This window comes from Phasianus colchicus, chromosome 5 (assembly GCF_987193195.1).
Source record: "Phasianus colchicus chromosome 5, bPhaCol1.hap1.1, whole genome shotgun sequence".
Classification (NCBI taxonomy): Eukaryota; Metazoa; Chordata; class Aves; order Galliformes; family Phasianidae; genus Phasianus; species Phasianus colchicus.
The window spans coordinates 9,229,056-9,243,610 of NC_143440.1; the positions used below are offsets into that span (position 1 = coordinate 9,229,056).

Below are 14,555 nucleotides of genomic sequence, written 5' to 3' on the forward strand. Positions count from 1 at the left end.
TCACTCTCTTTATTGCTGCATGTAAGTCTCAGGGCAATTACTTGGTTTCAAAATACAGTAATCTTTCTGTGGTAACAAAACTTTAAAGTAGTTAGCGTTTGCTACCTCAATGAAACAGAGTAGCATGCTGGCTGTTAAAATTCACTCAAAATAAGTGTCATTCAAAATAAATATAGTTATTATTTCCTCTACATACTTCAATGCCTAATGCTTCCAACTTACTAAACGTGCTTGAAAAAACACTATGCCTCAGAAAGATGCTAGTGCTACATGACTAGCACTCACCTTTGAGAGGCTGCTTCTACTTCTGGGGGATTACTGGGTCAATAGCATTGTAAATAGCATTTAGAATAGTAGAAACAACAGCCAGAAAAAGCTGGTATAAGGCCAAAGAAGTATATTTATCCTGAGCATCTGAAGGACTGCAAAGCATATGGGGGGCATTTAATCCACTAAAGCACTGGACATTTTAGCTATTTCACTTCCATTTTAAAGGTTTTTATCTCAATCAATCATATTCTTTCTTTCTATAACTCTGAATCACTTAATTTCTAGAGACTTTTGTACCCAGACTTTAATAAAATTAAAAGTTTGCAGCCCTGAGACCATCTAAGAAAATCTGAAGATGCATAAGCCCAAGGGATCTTAGGAGATGCATCAGCAGGTCCTGGGGGAGCTGGCAAATAAAGTTGCTAAGACGCTATCCATCATATTCCAGAAGTCACAGCATTCTGATGAAGTTCCCACTGACTGGAAAAGGGGAAACATAACCCCACTTACAAAAAGGGAAGACTTGGTAAGCTACAGTCCAGCCAGACTCACCTCTACGCACTCTGAGATGACAGAGTAGATCTTCCTGGACTCTATGCTAAGGCATACAGACACAACCAGGGACAGCCAAAATTTATTCACTAGGTGCAAATCATGCCTGACAATTTTGTGGCCTTTACCGTGGGGTTATAATGTCAGTGGGTAAGGAAAGAACACCTGAAATCATCAACCTGAACTTCTACAAGCATTTGACATTGTCCTAAATGGCATCCTGGATGGACCACTCAGTAGATAAGGAATTGGCTACATATCTCAACTCAGAGACATACAGTCTACGGCTCACTGTCCAAGCAGAGAGCAGTGACAAGTGGGTCACAATACTGGGACCAGCTCTGTTTAACTTTTTCATCAGCAATAAGGACAGGGAAATTGAAAGCAACCTCATCAAGAGCATCAATAACACAAAACTGCATTGTGTAGTTCACGTGCTGGAGAAAGGGGATATACTATCCAGAGAGATGTGGACAGCCTTGAGAGGTGGGCCCACATGAACTTCATCAAGTTCAGTAAGGCCAAGTGCAAAGCCCTACACCTGTGTCATACAGGTGCGTAGAGAATGGATCGAGAGCAATCCATGGGAGAAGGTCTGGGAGTGTTGATTAAAGAGAAGTTCAACAAAAGCCAACAACATGCTATTGCAGCCCAGAAATACAATTGTACTCCAGGCTGCATCAAAAGAAATACGACCACTAGGGCAAGGGAGGCAACTGTCCCACTCTACTCCTCATGAGGCCCCAACTGCAGTTCTGCATTCCGATCTCAAGCCCCCAGCACAAGGAGATGGAACTGTTGCAGCAGGTCCACAGGAGAGCCAGAAGGACAATCAGATGGCTGAAGCACCTCTCCTACAAAGACAGGCTGCTAGAAGCTGGGGGTTGTTCAACATGCAGAAGAGAAAGCACCAGGCAGATGTTACAGCTACCTTCCGGCATTTAAAGGAGGCATGTAAGAAATAATGGGAAAGAACCCTTCTATTAGAAAGCGTAGTAATGGGACATGAGCTAATAGTTTTAGTTTAAAAGAGGGCAGATTTAGATCAGATGTAATAAAGAAACCTTTGCTATGAGAGAGGCAAGGCACTAGAACACATTATTTAGAGAAGCTAAATATGATGATCCACACCTGGAAGCATTCAAGGCAAGGTAGGATGGGGCCCTGGGCAGCCTGATCTAGCAGGTGGCAACTCTGTCCAAGACAAGGGGGTTGGAAATGGGAGATCTGCAAGGTCCCCTTCCCACCCAAACCATTCTATGATTCTGTATCTGCAATCCACAAATCTCTAAACATTACAGTACAGACTTTCTATTTTGATCTGAAATAGCTTCATCTTTATACTGCTTCCTTTTTGTCTGCATCTTGTTCACCCCTTACTTTATTGCCACGTTCATTTTTCTTCTGAAAAATGCAGAAACGAGATACTTATCACACTTAAATGATGTGGTTACAGGAAAACATATTTCCTATGTAAAGTCACAGAATCAGAGGATATGCTTTCCTGCTTGCTCACCATTCCAATCAGTATGGACATACTGTGAACTCGACTGAAACACGTTTCTATGTTACAAATAATCAAAAGGATTTTTTTTTCTGGATTTAAGAGTTATAAATACATAAAGAAAACTGTCTGAGGGAAGAAAAACAGACTTTTAAACCAATTTTGAAGTGTATATTTTATTGCAAAAAATACTGACAGATATACTTAAAATAAAGTTTCTGTACATTTGACATTAGAAGGCAAGACTCTAGTTAATTTTTAGCTGTCTACCTGCTGCTGGAGATAGAAGAAGTTGGAATAACAGACCAACAGAAATTCCTCATGTAGTTCTCTAGCTCTACTGCACCAATGAAGTCAAGAATATAAGCACCAGGAAGCCTGTGCATAAATTGTATCTGCTGCCATTTCTGCAAAGGATTCCAGAGAGAAGATGGAACACTGAAGCAAAAGCCTCCACAGAAGGTATATAATGACCATGCATGCACAACGAAGAACCTTGTTTTTCTCATATATTTTTCCATTTACTAATTGATGAAAATATTTTGTTTATAAACAAGAGACTAGGTATTACTAGCAACTGTTACACTTCTTTATCTTTAATGTCAATCACTACTGATCAACAGTAACTATGCAAATTAATAAACATATGCCTTCAATTCCTTTAGCTCCTGCAGCATTATACCAGACTTCTTCAAAAGCTCAAAATCAATTTTTTCTCAGATGTTATTTACAGAAAACACACAGTATATCAAGTACATTTCACATACACACCTTACAAAACTAGAGCATCTACTAAAACAGAATTTATGCTTGAACCTTCAGATTACCGTAAGGTGCTCTCATCATATCTTATCAAGATTTGAAATTTCACATTCAGGTTCTGCTCCAAGAAAATCTTCCTTTTGCCATGCAATGACTTCTTCAGTCACAGAAGATTTCCTTTTTAAATAGTATGGACTGTGGACCTACAGTTTATCTCAGCTGAAGCATTCTGCTTAACAATGCTGAATGCTACACTATTTTACAGAACTGATCATCTAAAAAAATGTATCTGCAGCCACAAAAGGAGCTTTACGGTCACATAAGGAGTGCAGTCACTACGCTCAGAGACTAAGTTCAATCAAATAATTTTTACCAGTTTTACCCCTTAGTTTTTTTAGAACATGGACAACATGTTCTTTCTGAAGTTATTTCAAGAACCAGTGCTAAGACCTTTTGTTTGACACAAGTGGATTACATGCCAAATATTGCAAAACACGAACAAAGAATTGCCAACACACTTTCATAGTGCATGAAACTGTGAACACAATTGGATACCATTTTATCTGGGTTTAGAAGAAAAACCAAAGACTTGGGAGTTATCATTTTATTAGTTATGACGTAATAGCATTGTTTTGATCAACACAAGAAAAATATAGTACAATGCTAAAGAAGCAGCTTACATGAAGGCATACTACATTCATTTTCAAAGGAAAAGTGTAAAATATCAACTTCAAGTGTTTGCAAAAGAAATCAAAGATATTCACAAACTGAAAGAAAAAAAAATCAACTATGCAGGTCAATCGCTCAATTTTCTAGACCTAACTTCCACATAAATTTCAGACATAAACCTCCAAATACTTATGAATACAACAAGAGTGGAGCTGTGATTGGATATTTTATATCTACACATTTTATTTCTTTCTATTACTGCATGTTTTAACACACCAGAAACGTTTATGTTTACATACAGATAAAAGGCTTAAAGTAAAACTTTTTTATTTCAGTATTTAATTCCAACAGGACTAAGATCTGTATGCCAAAGGAAACAAAGTCAAAGTACACATCTACTTCAGTACTTGTCTGCAAATTTGCATTTTATATTAATATCAGTACATTCTGTCAGCAAATAGAACATAGGAATTACTTAAATTCCTATTTTAAAACTATGATGCCACTACACAGATCTAAATCTACAAGTACTTAGGTTTTGAAAACAGGAACAGCAAAATTAGTGAAGTTATTTAAGAATGATAACTACAAGCATTTTAAACAAGTGTCTATTGTATGCTGAAGCTCTGAACTCATGGCAGCCTAGAATTTAATACAGACATATTTAGAGTACGCCCTGCATCCACGTGATTACTTCACAGCTTAGGAAAAGTCCATTACTATTTTGAGAAACAGCATGGAACTGCTCAAAAAGTTAAGGACCATACTTGCACTGCTGTACTCAATTCATTTAGTAACTTTAATCAGTGATCCACAAAGTACTAGAGAACACTATTTGTCATGCTTAAAAATGTATAACAGCAAAAAAAAAAAGTGCTATTTGTCAGATTACTCTATTTAATAATGACTTTAGCTAGTGACATCTACAGACTGATGTTCCAGTACCAAGTAACAACCTCTTAGGCAAAAAAACTTAACAGATATTCTCAATAGATAATTATCTTGATAATCTTTCTTGTACTACATATTACACAATAGCAAAGGGAATTAACCTGCACGTCTAGGAAGCCCAGTGGCTGAACAAAGCAGGGAAAGATCTTGCACATTACTCTCATGCCATGTTCACCTAGCTGCAGTACTCTCTGAGCATCATTCAGTAAGCACCTGTTTGCAAGCACCAAACAACTTGATGGACTTCTGTTCAGACTTTGTTTGCTAAATTTGACTTCCCAACTTGTTCAGTCAATCAGTGTGTGATTGTGAAAGATAAACTACTTCATGCTTTACAACAAAAATAAAGCACATGAGAAAAACTGTTATGTTACACTACCTGGAACTATTTGTTCTTTGATTCTAGTATATTGAGAAACATAACAAAAGCAACATCAGCACTGGAAAGAACAAAATCCCTTCACCAAACAAATGCCAAATCTTACTCTGATTTCCTGTTTTTCTACTGAAGAAGTTTGTGTAATATCTATCAAGAATCTCTGACTTGTTCAATGCAGTAGATTAAAATGGATTAATTAGTGAAGGGATGAAAAGACTCATTAGTTAGCTGAGAGAACACACACTGCCTTCTTTGATTAAATGGCAGCAACTACAAAGCATATGTACTTATTCTGACAGGTGTACTTTGAATAGCTCATGCTGGAACTTGTTGAGAAAGTATCTGCACAACATTTAGTTAATTAGTGGCACAGACATTTCAGGAAGCTCATGGCAGAACCTACTTTTTATATTATGACCAATTATGAGTCTGAACAACACTCCATAAGTGGATACAACTTGATTTTCAGTAAAGGTTTCTGTAAAGTGTACTTACCAGTAAAGAAATACTTACCTTTTTCACCAGCTGCGTTGGTTATAATATTGTATTATTTGCTATTTGGGGTTTATTTGTCAAATAAAAGTTTCAGGTTTACTTTCTTCTCAAGCACTGGAAGCCACAAAAGTGTTTTTCCCTCCTAATAGCACCACTTATTTCCAAGTTGATCCTACTGATAATTCTCTGCCTCCCTGGATAACATTTCATTGACCAGGGCAAAAAATTAACACCAAATAACAAAACAAAATTCTTCAAGACTGTCTAGCATTTACTAGGGTGAGCAATGTCCTAATGTGACCCAATGACTTCTGTTTTACTTGGTATAAAAGAACACTAAATTCACCTTCTCAGATTCAATTCTCTCTTCTCAAAAGAAAGGGAATTAAGAATTGCAAGGAAAGGGAATGTGGACCACTTCACACAGAATGGAATACTCATTCCCCCCATTATTAAGGTCACACAAGCAGTGAAACAGTTGGGAAAGTATCAGGCAGTGAGTGGTAAGAAAACATAATTAGCTTACTAAATACTTGCATAACCTGGACAAAAATCTCTAAATACAGTCTAAATACTGAACTATTAACTGCTGTAGTACACATCCTCCAAACAAAAAGCATGCAATACAGGCAGTTCAAAAAACAGCAATCTGCACTTCTGTAAGCACAAGGGGTACAAAATACAAACTGAAGACTTATAAACAACCTAATACATACCTTACTGTTCTGACAGCAAAGACTTAACGATGTGTCCTAGTGTTGTATTTACAGTGACCTCTAATAAGCTTGTAGACAAGAACCAAAACCCTTTTCCCATCATTTGATTAGTCATTCCCCAGACTGGCCTAAAACAAATGTTATTTTTTTTTTTACTCTTAATATTGGAATGCAAAGGCAAAAATATGGCTGCACACTCATCCTTCAGCAGATGCTGGTTCATATCCCAGTTTAATCTTTGAAACCAGTCAAGACAGACAGCTATAAGTGATAATTACTTGGGTATTTAGGAAAGGGGAAAAAAAACCAAAAACAATGAACTGTAATCCTTCATTCATCCCCAAAGAGCAAAACCAAAGCTCTAGAAGATCTGCTTTGTCTCCAGCCACTGCTAGTGACTTAATAAGAATATTTAAAAGATGGATGAGAACAAAGATCTGAAGAGTTCTGTTTACTTGTAAACTCAGTATTCTCAACAGTGAAACTATTAATGAATCTCAGGACTTAACAGGAATGCTGTAGCATAATATTGGTTAAACTTCTATCACTGAAATGAATATAAAAGATCCTGAAAAACACTGGACAAGTTGAAGATAAATTTCTATGACATATAATCACATGAGCTTAACACTTGATCTTTCTCCTCAGTTTGACTTGTGTCCCCACAGAAAGTTTAATCAGCTTCTACAAATTCCAACATCTTGAAGAACTGATGCTGCTCCATTTCATTTATTTACAAAAGGCATAAGGCTACAATAAAGAACTTGAGAAAACTCACTGAGAAAAAAGTAGCTCACAGTAATGTTACCTATGTAAAAAGTTCGTAGATTTCATACCATATGCTTAAGATAACCATATCTATAATCACACATTTTAAGTATTTATCCTCCTTTATCCGTACTTTTGCTCTATACAGATAGAAGTGCATGCAAAACCCCAGACCAATGAGTTAGTTAAAAATACACAGCTGAATCATACGTACATTCTGAATACAACTTTAAAGCCAAGTGATACTATTAATACATATAAAGAAACAGCCTCCGCTAAATTCTTATATTAATCAACTTGACTCTTCCAGTTAATACAAGCACAACAAGGTTTCTCTTTCATTTCTATACCAAAAGGAAAGAAGTTACCTTCATCCCTCCTTATCTGTACAATTCTACACCCACAATTTGCTTCTAAAATTCAGTATTTAATTTAGTTAAACAGTTGTGCTCATGGATACCACTTCATTTTCCTGAAGCCTACAAACCTGAAGTCCCTGCCTCACAAGCCTTCCCAGGCCAGTGACATTTGATGAAAAACAACAGGAAGAGTTTGCATAACTAAGCAAAAGTAAAACAGAAAAAGCCAAATGTGCAAGGGTACCTGCTCAGGAAATGAAGTTTCTGCCACCACTGCCCTAAGTGCTCACCAACACGGCCCACAGCACTGCAGGCTCCTTTTCCTGAGCAGTATCTCTCGCGCTTGACACGTGTCATTTGCCTATCGCTGCAGGACAGAGGCTTCGCCTTCCTCCTCACACAGCCTCTTATCTTCAGCCTATGACTGAAAACAAGCCTTCTCCCTTCCTCCCCGCACCAAGGAGGAGACGTGCAGCATACTGTAGATTTACCCGACATACTGCCGAGTTGAGCCACGTTTTCTGCGCTGCCCGCCGCCGGCAAAGCGCGGCTGCCCGCACAGCTCCGTACCTGAGCGGACCACACGGCGCCAACCGGGCGGAGGCACTCCCCGGCTGCCATTTCGCAGCCTCCCGGGGGCCGCCCCGCACGCCGGGGCCCCGCTCTTCCCACCCCCTCCACGAGCTGCCGGCCCTCACCGCACCACCCGCCGACCCCAGCGGGGACAGCCCCGCACCAACCTCCCACCCCGCGAGCGGCACCAGCCGAGCGCGGCCGCCGCCGTCCCGTCCGGCCCCAGAGGCGGCCGCCACGCAGCCCAGCCTCCCCCGCGTGCCATGACACAGACAGGTGCAATTCCCCGGCCAACCCCGCGGCCTGGCACAGCCCCGGCCTCTCCCCCCTCCCTCCCCACACCCTCCTCCCAGAGCCCGTCAGCCTCAGCCCTCGGAGCCCCGCGGTCGAAGGGCCTCCCGCCTCCTCACAAAGACGCGCCACCCCCCCCCCGCCCCGCACGGAGGCGACCAGGCCGAGCCTGCCCGCCGCCGGCCCCGGCGCCTCCCGCAGCCGCTGGGCCGCCGCCACCCCTTCGTGCGTCGCCCGGCCCGCGCCCCCATCGCCTCACCTCCTTGGGGACGAGCTGGTTCTCCTCGCTGGGCACCATGGCCGGTGGCGCGGCGCTGGGCCCGCAGCAGGCAGAGCCGAGCGTCGCCGCCGTCGTCAGCAGCGGGAGGCGGAGAGACGCCGCCGGCTCATCCTCCTTCGCCACCGCCCCAGCCGACGAAGGCTCCCACCCCCTCCGCCAGCGCCAATCAATGAGAAAATGGCCGACGTTCGCGTTCTCGCGAGAGTCGGAAGGCCCGGCCTCAGCCCACAGCGGCCCGGGCGGGTCGCAGAGGTGGTACGGGCGTGTCGGCGGAGTTCAGTTACCCTCGCTAGGCGACAGTTTCGTGTGGCGGTCTTCACGTAGTGTCTTACCGAGTCAGGGGCTCGCCCCGTGGCGGTGCACAACCTCCACAGGAAACCGAAGGGCGGAGCCCGCCCCGAGCTCCCCCTGCGCTCGGAGACCTCACAGTCCTCTCTGTTGGGGCGAGAACGGAAAATACCGTGCGTGATGAAGCCGCTGTCGTTCGTTTCTCAGCTCTGCTCGCTTTGGGGCGGGTGTTTATTGCTCTCCCCGGCCTTCCAGCGCACGCGAGAAAGCAGCAAAGGATTAAACTGTGCTGGAAGGACGGGCGGCTGCGCACTGCCCGGCTTCGCACCTTGCGGCAGGTGTGCCAGGGGCTCGGTAACGGCTGCGAGGGGGTCCTCGCGCCCCTCGTGAGGCAGAGGCTCCGACCGTTAGGCGGAAGCTTCCCGCGCCGCGCGCGCCCCTTCAGTCGCAGTTGTAATGGGGGCCGGGCAGTCAGAAAGAGGCTGTGCCGGCTGTGCGCTGCCTTTAAGTCAAGATTTTTCGCTTCGTTTTACTTTCTCTTGTACGCTTTTGGGGGTAATTGGCTCGTTCTTGAATGTGCGAATTGAAAAAGGAGCCAGCTAGGCTTGTCCCCAGAAATGCAGTGTGCTTTTAGTGGTGAAGTCATGCTGTGCATACCTGAAGCGTGTTCACTTCAGTGTGAAGTGTGTAAATTGAGGGATAACACTCCGTTTTTTCAAATAGAACGTGTTTGTGGCATCAGTTAATTGTTGCACTCAGTTAAAAGGTATCAGTTTTTCCGCCCTAAGCGCTCAAAAAATGAAATACTAATCCATAGAATTACTAAAATGCTTACTGCAAGGAATACAATCACTGTTCTGTCTGCTTAACTGTGTAACAGTGACAAACACTTTAGTTGGCTAATGAAGAATAGTACCTGATGGATGGATGGACTTCCTTTGTGGAAATACTTTTCTCGTTATTTTAGTGTCCTCTTGTGGAAAAGTACAGAATTGAGGATACTTTTGGGGGTTTGTGTCCAATAAACTTTTTCAACAGTGCTTCAAAGTCATCATTTCTTTGAATAGCAACCTTAATATTTTTATTTTCATCTCGCCAATTTGCGGTGGTAGATGCCACGCCTCACAGTTTTTATAAATAACGTTCCTAGAAATCAGCACAAAAATCCCTTTGAAAATAGCATAAAACAGTTTTTCAGCATGTTCTTGAAGTGTCCTTGATTGCATAACTTTGCAGGGCCAATTTTATTTATACAGTAGAGGTCAGTAGGACCTCTGGGAGAGCCACTCCTGCCTTCTGGGTTTAAGGCACTTTACAGCCTCTCATCCCATTGAGACACCTGAACACTGATAAGATGAAATCAGGTACCAGTACAAGAACAAGTGAATCCCTTGCTTTTCAGGATACCCAGTGTTAGCAGGGCTGCCCTTTACAAGTGGGGAAAAGCATGGAATAGTTGTGTGGGTATTTTTTTGTTTGTTTGTTTTGTAGGAAAGTTTAGAATTCATGAAATCCTGTCTTCTGGAGAAGAATATATATATATTTTAATTAATATTAGTTCTATTGCTGACTAGTTTTTTTTTTTTTTTTTTAGCTTTTTGTGGGTGGGGGGAAGGATTTTTGTAAGGATCTCAGTGGGTGAAAGAAGTTAGAATTGCTGAAAAAAAAGAAGAAAATGAAGAGTGTTATCAACAGCTGTCAGTATCTGGAGGAGCACTGCCTTCTGGTCATCTACTGTCCAGTGGTAGCCAGAGATCAATGAGATTAGCAAGCAACATGAGATGAAGAGCCAGAATGGAGACAAGCTTCCAACAGAAGGTGATAAAATCATCAGAGCACTGACTGGGTGGCACCAGCAATGGTATGTGACCATGATTGATGGGGCTGCTGTTACTTTTTTGTCTGTCAGTGTCTCTTTTCTTTAAGGGACCAAAACTTCTGGATTTTTTGTTTGTTTGTTTGTTTTTGGTTTTTGGTTTTGTTTTTCCTGGAGCATTGTGATCTTACAGGTTTTTTTCTTACACTTTGAGTTTAACCATGGGTAAAGCCACGGGACTCAGTGAGCACAGTGAAAGTATATTGATCTATTGGGATAAAGTATTAGTAATCACAAATGCGTCTAAAACTGTGTAATCACAAATATGTAAAAGTTTTTGTTTTATAAACAAATCCTATTAGTTTCCATTGCTGGCCTTTAAAATTGTACCAAAAACTGTAGCTAGTGCAGGATATGTAGTTTCTGTACATCTTCAACAAAGTAATAATCTCTAGTTAATAATTAAATCTTGAGGAGCTTTTGTAATTTGATTATGTTGCAGTATTTAATCTCTTTAAATGAGCTTTATTAAGAGAGATCTTCATAATTCAAGCTTCCTGAAGAGAATCCTAGTCTTTTAGACTGTTTTAACACGCTACAGGTTTAACTTGTTTTTAGTACAAAAGAAAAAATTGGTATCTCTAAACAGAAATGCTAAACATGATGCTAGATTTGTGATTGCAGATGAATTACTTAGGTTATTTCTTGTTAAACTACTGTTCAGAGATGTATTAGTGGGAGTCACGGGTGTTGAAGAGTCAGATTTTAGTTGTAGTAAAGTGACACTTTACTAGTTCTAATCAATACAGTACTGTAGTGCAAATGCTGAGTCAGGGCCTGAAGCAGTGACTGAGCAGCTCGTGGGAAGGCAGGGCCAACCCAGGGGAACTCAGGTGCATGCAGTGTATCTGAGTGATGGGAAGGGATGGGGTCAGGATCCACGCTTTCCCAGACCTCATTTAAGGGTTGGCAGTGGAGGTAGGGGTATCTGCTTACTCTGAGCCTTCCTTTGTTTTTGCATCTGTGGCTGCTACATTTGGGCTCATCCTTATTTGCTCTAGCTAGAGACTTTGCTACTCTGCTATTGTAATGGTACTTTCCATTCCATTATAGCATTACAAGTACTTATCACGCTAATGCATATATTGCATTAGTTGGATTATAGTTACGTTAAATGGTAGGCATTCATTATAAGTGAGTTTTTAAATTAGACTGTGAGAACTGGCTGCTTCCCCCTTCTACATCCTCTTTAAAGATTGCTTTAATCATCTCTCTGTAAGAAATCACTCCTGTATCTAGCAATTAATGAGTAATGAAGAGAGTTTTAAAAACTAAATGGAAGGAGCATTGTTTGTTTACTCTTTGACATGCCCAGCTATGTGCCAAAAACTCTGGGGGTGTAAAACCTTAAGAAAATACATAGGAACTGATACGGTCTTTACCAAAATAGTGTTATTGTGCCCTTTTCAGGTAGAAAGTCTATGTAAAGAGGGTTGTGTAAGTTACCATCATTGATTTGGAGTGCTTGCTCTGAAATGCTTCTGTTTCTCAAATAGGCTGTCTGTGAAAGATCACTTCCTGTTTTGGGGGTTGATGGCCTTATCTATGGCTTTCCTCAGTACTCTGTTAAAAACAAACAATAAAACAAAAAACAAGGAAGTGAACCAAAGTTCGTAAACATTATCAAGTTGCTCATGAATATCAAAATGACCTATGGGTATTTGCTGGCACTAGCGATGCATCCAATGCTGATGCAGTGTTCTCTTAAACCTCACCTGCAGAGTCAGCACTTCATGAGAAACTAGCTGAAAGCCTCTCTCCGTTTCAGTCTTTGGCAAGTCTAGCAATAGAAAGATGTGTGAAAGTTCCAGATATCACAATCTGGCTGTTCAGTGCTCTGCTGATTACTTTGTGATTTGAGCCTTGAGTAAATTTCCTTAACAAAGTTTTGAGGTATTCCTCTGGAAGTTTTGAACTATTGTTTTGCCTTCAGACTGCCCTATTCAATGCTTTCAATGGGGGAAAAAAACAGAAGTAAAATTGGCTGTTGCTTGTATGGATGAAGGAATAGTTAAAATTTTTTTGTGTCCTTTAGAGGTGTTTTTACTGAATTTCCATTTCTTTGATCTTAGCTCTCTAAATAAAAAGCAGGCCAGGAGGAGGCAAAAGGGCAAAGTTCTTTGTAAAGGGCATGCTGACTGCACTTGAACCTCTTCTGTTGTTAGAATGAGGCTTTTATATTTTAGTATTTTTTTGTTGTTGCTAGTATTTTTTTATTGTTGCTATTGTTTTTTTAGTATTTTGAGACTTGAAGTGGAATTAAAGTAGATATAAAGTGTCAAATAATTTTATATGGCCTTTAGTCTCGCCTATCTAAAGAAATTTTAAAGAATTTTAGCAAATAACGTCTATTTCTAAGAGTTGAGAATGCTGTGGAAAATATAAACTTCAAAAGGGAGACTCGCTATGGAAAAAGTGTTCTTTCCCTTCAGAAAGAAGGGAGATGGTTTTATGTGTCTAGGAAGTGAGTAGGTAAGTAGCTTTCCAAAGTTAAACTTCACAACATTAAGAAAAGACGTTCAGTTTTAAGTTCAGTACTAAATATTATATTGTGCTGTTCTTAAATAGTGTTTTCTTCTTTAGTCTGTTTAAGTGTGCATCTACTTTTGTCCTCTGACACTAACTCATGCCAAGACTTTCTTAATAAAACTAGTAGGGGATGGTTTTAATTAATTATTAATCAGAATACAACGTACACTGACATTTTGTTAAAGATTATCTTCTTTTTCTTGTTTTGAGACACTGAGTTTTCAGATACTAGGTTAGGATATTCATTTTCTTTTCCATGATAGCATTAAACTTGTTTGTGAATTGCCAAATGAGTTTGAAATAGCAGTTGCAAAGAGAAATAGAAATCCACAGAGAATTTTGCAGGACCATCAATTCCTTAATTAATGCTGGATTTTTTTTTAATCAGCATGACCTTTCAACACTGTGTGCTTAAAGCTACGGAATACTTCTGAACATTCTTGGTCAGAAGCACAGTTCCAGAATGTTTGACCTCTTGGTGCACTTGTGAAAACCTTCCTGGTGTTATTGGCAGTAAAACACATGCAATAGTAGGATGATTTTCCCCTTTAGACTTTGGGAACAGATGTGAGCTGGAATCACGTAGCATTTGAAGGATCCAACAAATCTTGCGCTGACTTGCTGACTTAGGCTTGTGGCCAGATCTTCTGTCTAAAATGTGCAGTAGATAGGAAATCTGTGGTCTATTTAAATGTAGGAGACAGAACATACTCAATACATCCTTTCTGGAATTTGGGCTGGTATGGTATTGAGCCTGCCTCTATAGCCAGGGATGGTAGGGGAAGGCATCTCTCTGCACAGCAACATAACAAAAGCTTATGTATGAAAAGGAGAGTTGCATTGAATGCATACCATGATGGTAATGTCAGTCACTGAAATGGTTCAGTTATGTCAGAGGCTTAAAAAAAAGCTCAGTGACATAGGCAGTGTATTTTAAAACACTGAATTAACACTTCTTGCTCATGAGTCACCGTGAGAGTGCAGAGGCTGCACTAAATAGTACAACGTAATATGCAAAAATAAGTAGCTTAGCTTTACATGGAACTGCCCTCTGTGGATGCTCAAAGTATTTATACCTGCCCTTGGGACATGGAGAGTTGAATAGTTCAGGTTTGTCTTAAGGGTTTCCAGTGACCCCCTCAGTCTAATTCTGGTGATGTTTAATATTACTGGCAAGTGCTAATTATACTAGTTACAGCTCTTTGGGCAATGCTTAGTGAGCACACTTCTCATCCAGGACTGAAGATCTAGGTGGCTTCTGCTTGGGTGAAACATTTTCTTCACCCTTTGATT

General features: G+C 40.8%; 1 protein-coding gene and 1 long non-coding RNA gene across 5 annotated transcripts in view; one reads left to right on the forward strand and one right to left on the reverse strand.

Annotated features, from left to right (window-relative positions):
• USP47 (ubiquitin specific peptidase 47) overlaps positions 1-8,840 on the reverse strand; it is a 52,665-nt gene extending 43,825 nt beyond the window's left edge. For 2 of the 3 annotated variants that reach the window (XM_031614011.2, XM_031614009.2), the window contains exon 1: positions 8,549-8,719. In XM_031614011.2, coding sequence (XP_031469871.2) covers positions 8,549-8,587 — 39 coding nt within the window. In that variant the 5' untranslated portion in view covers positions 8,588-8,719. Of the gene's footprint in view, positions 1-8,548 lie in introns of all 3 variants that reach the window. The other variant, XM_031614008.2, reaches the window with a different exon arrangement.
• LOC149917729 (uncharacterized) overlaps positions 8,816-14,555 on the forward strand; it is a 31,716-nt gene continuing 25,976 nt past the window's right edge. For both annotated transcript variants that reach the window (XR_016466674.1, XR_016466675.1), the window contains exons 1-2: positions 8,816-9,623; positions 10,452-10,718. This is a non-coding gene — a long non-coding RNA (uncharacterized LOC149917729). The remainder of the gene's footprint in view (positions 9,624-10,451; positions 10,719-14,555) is intronic.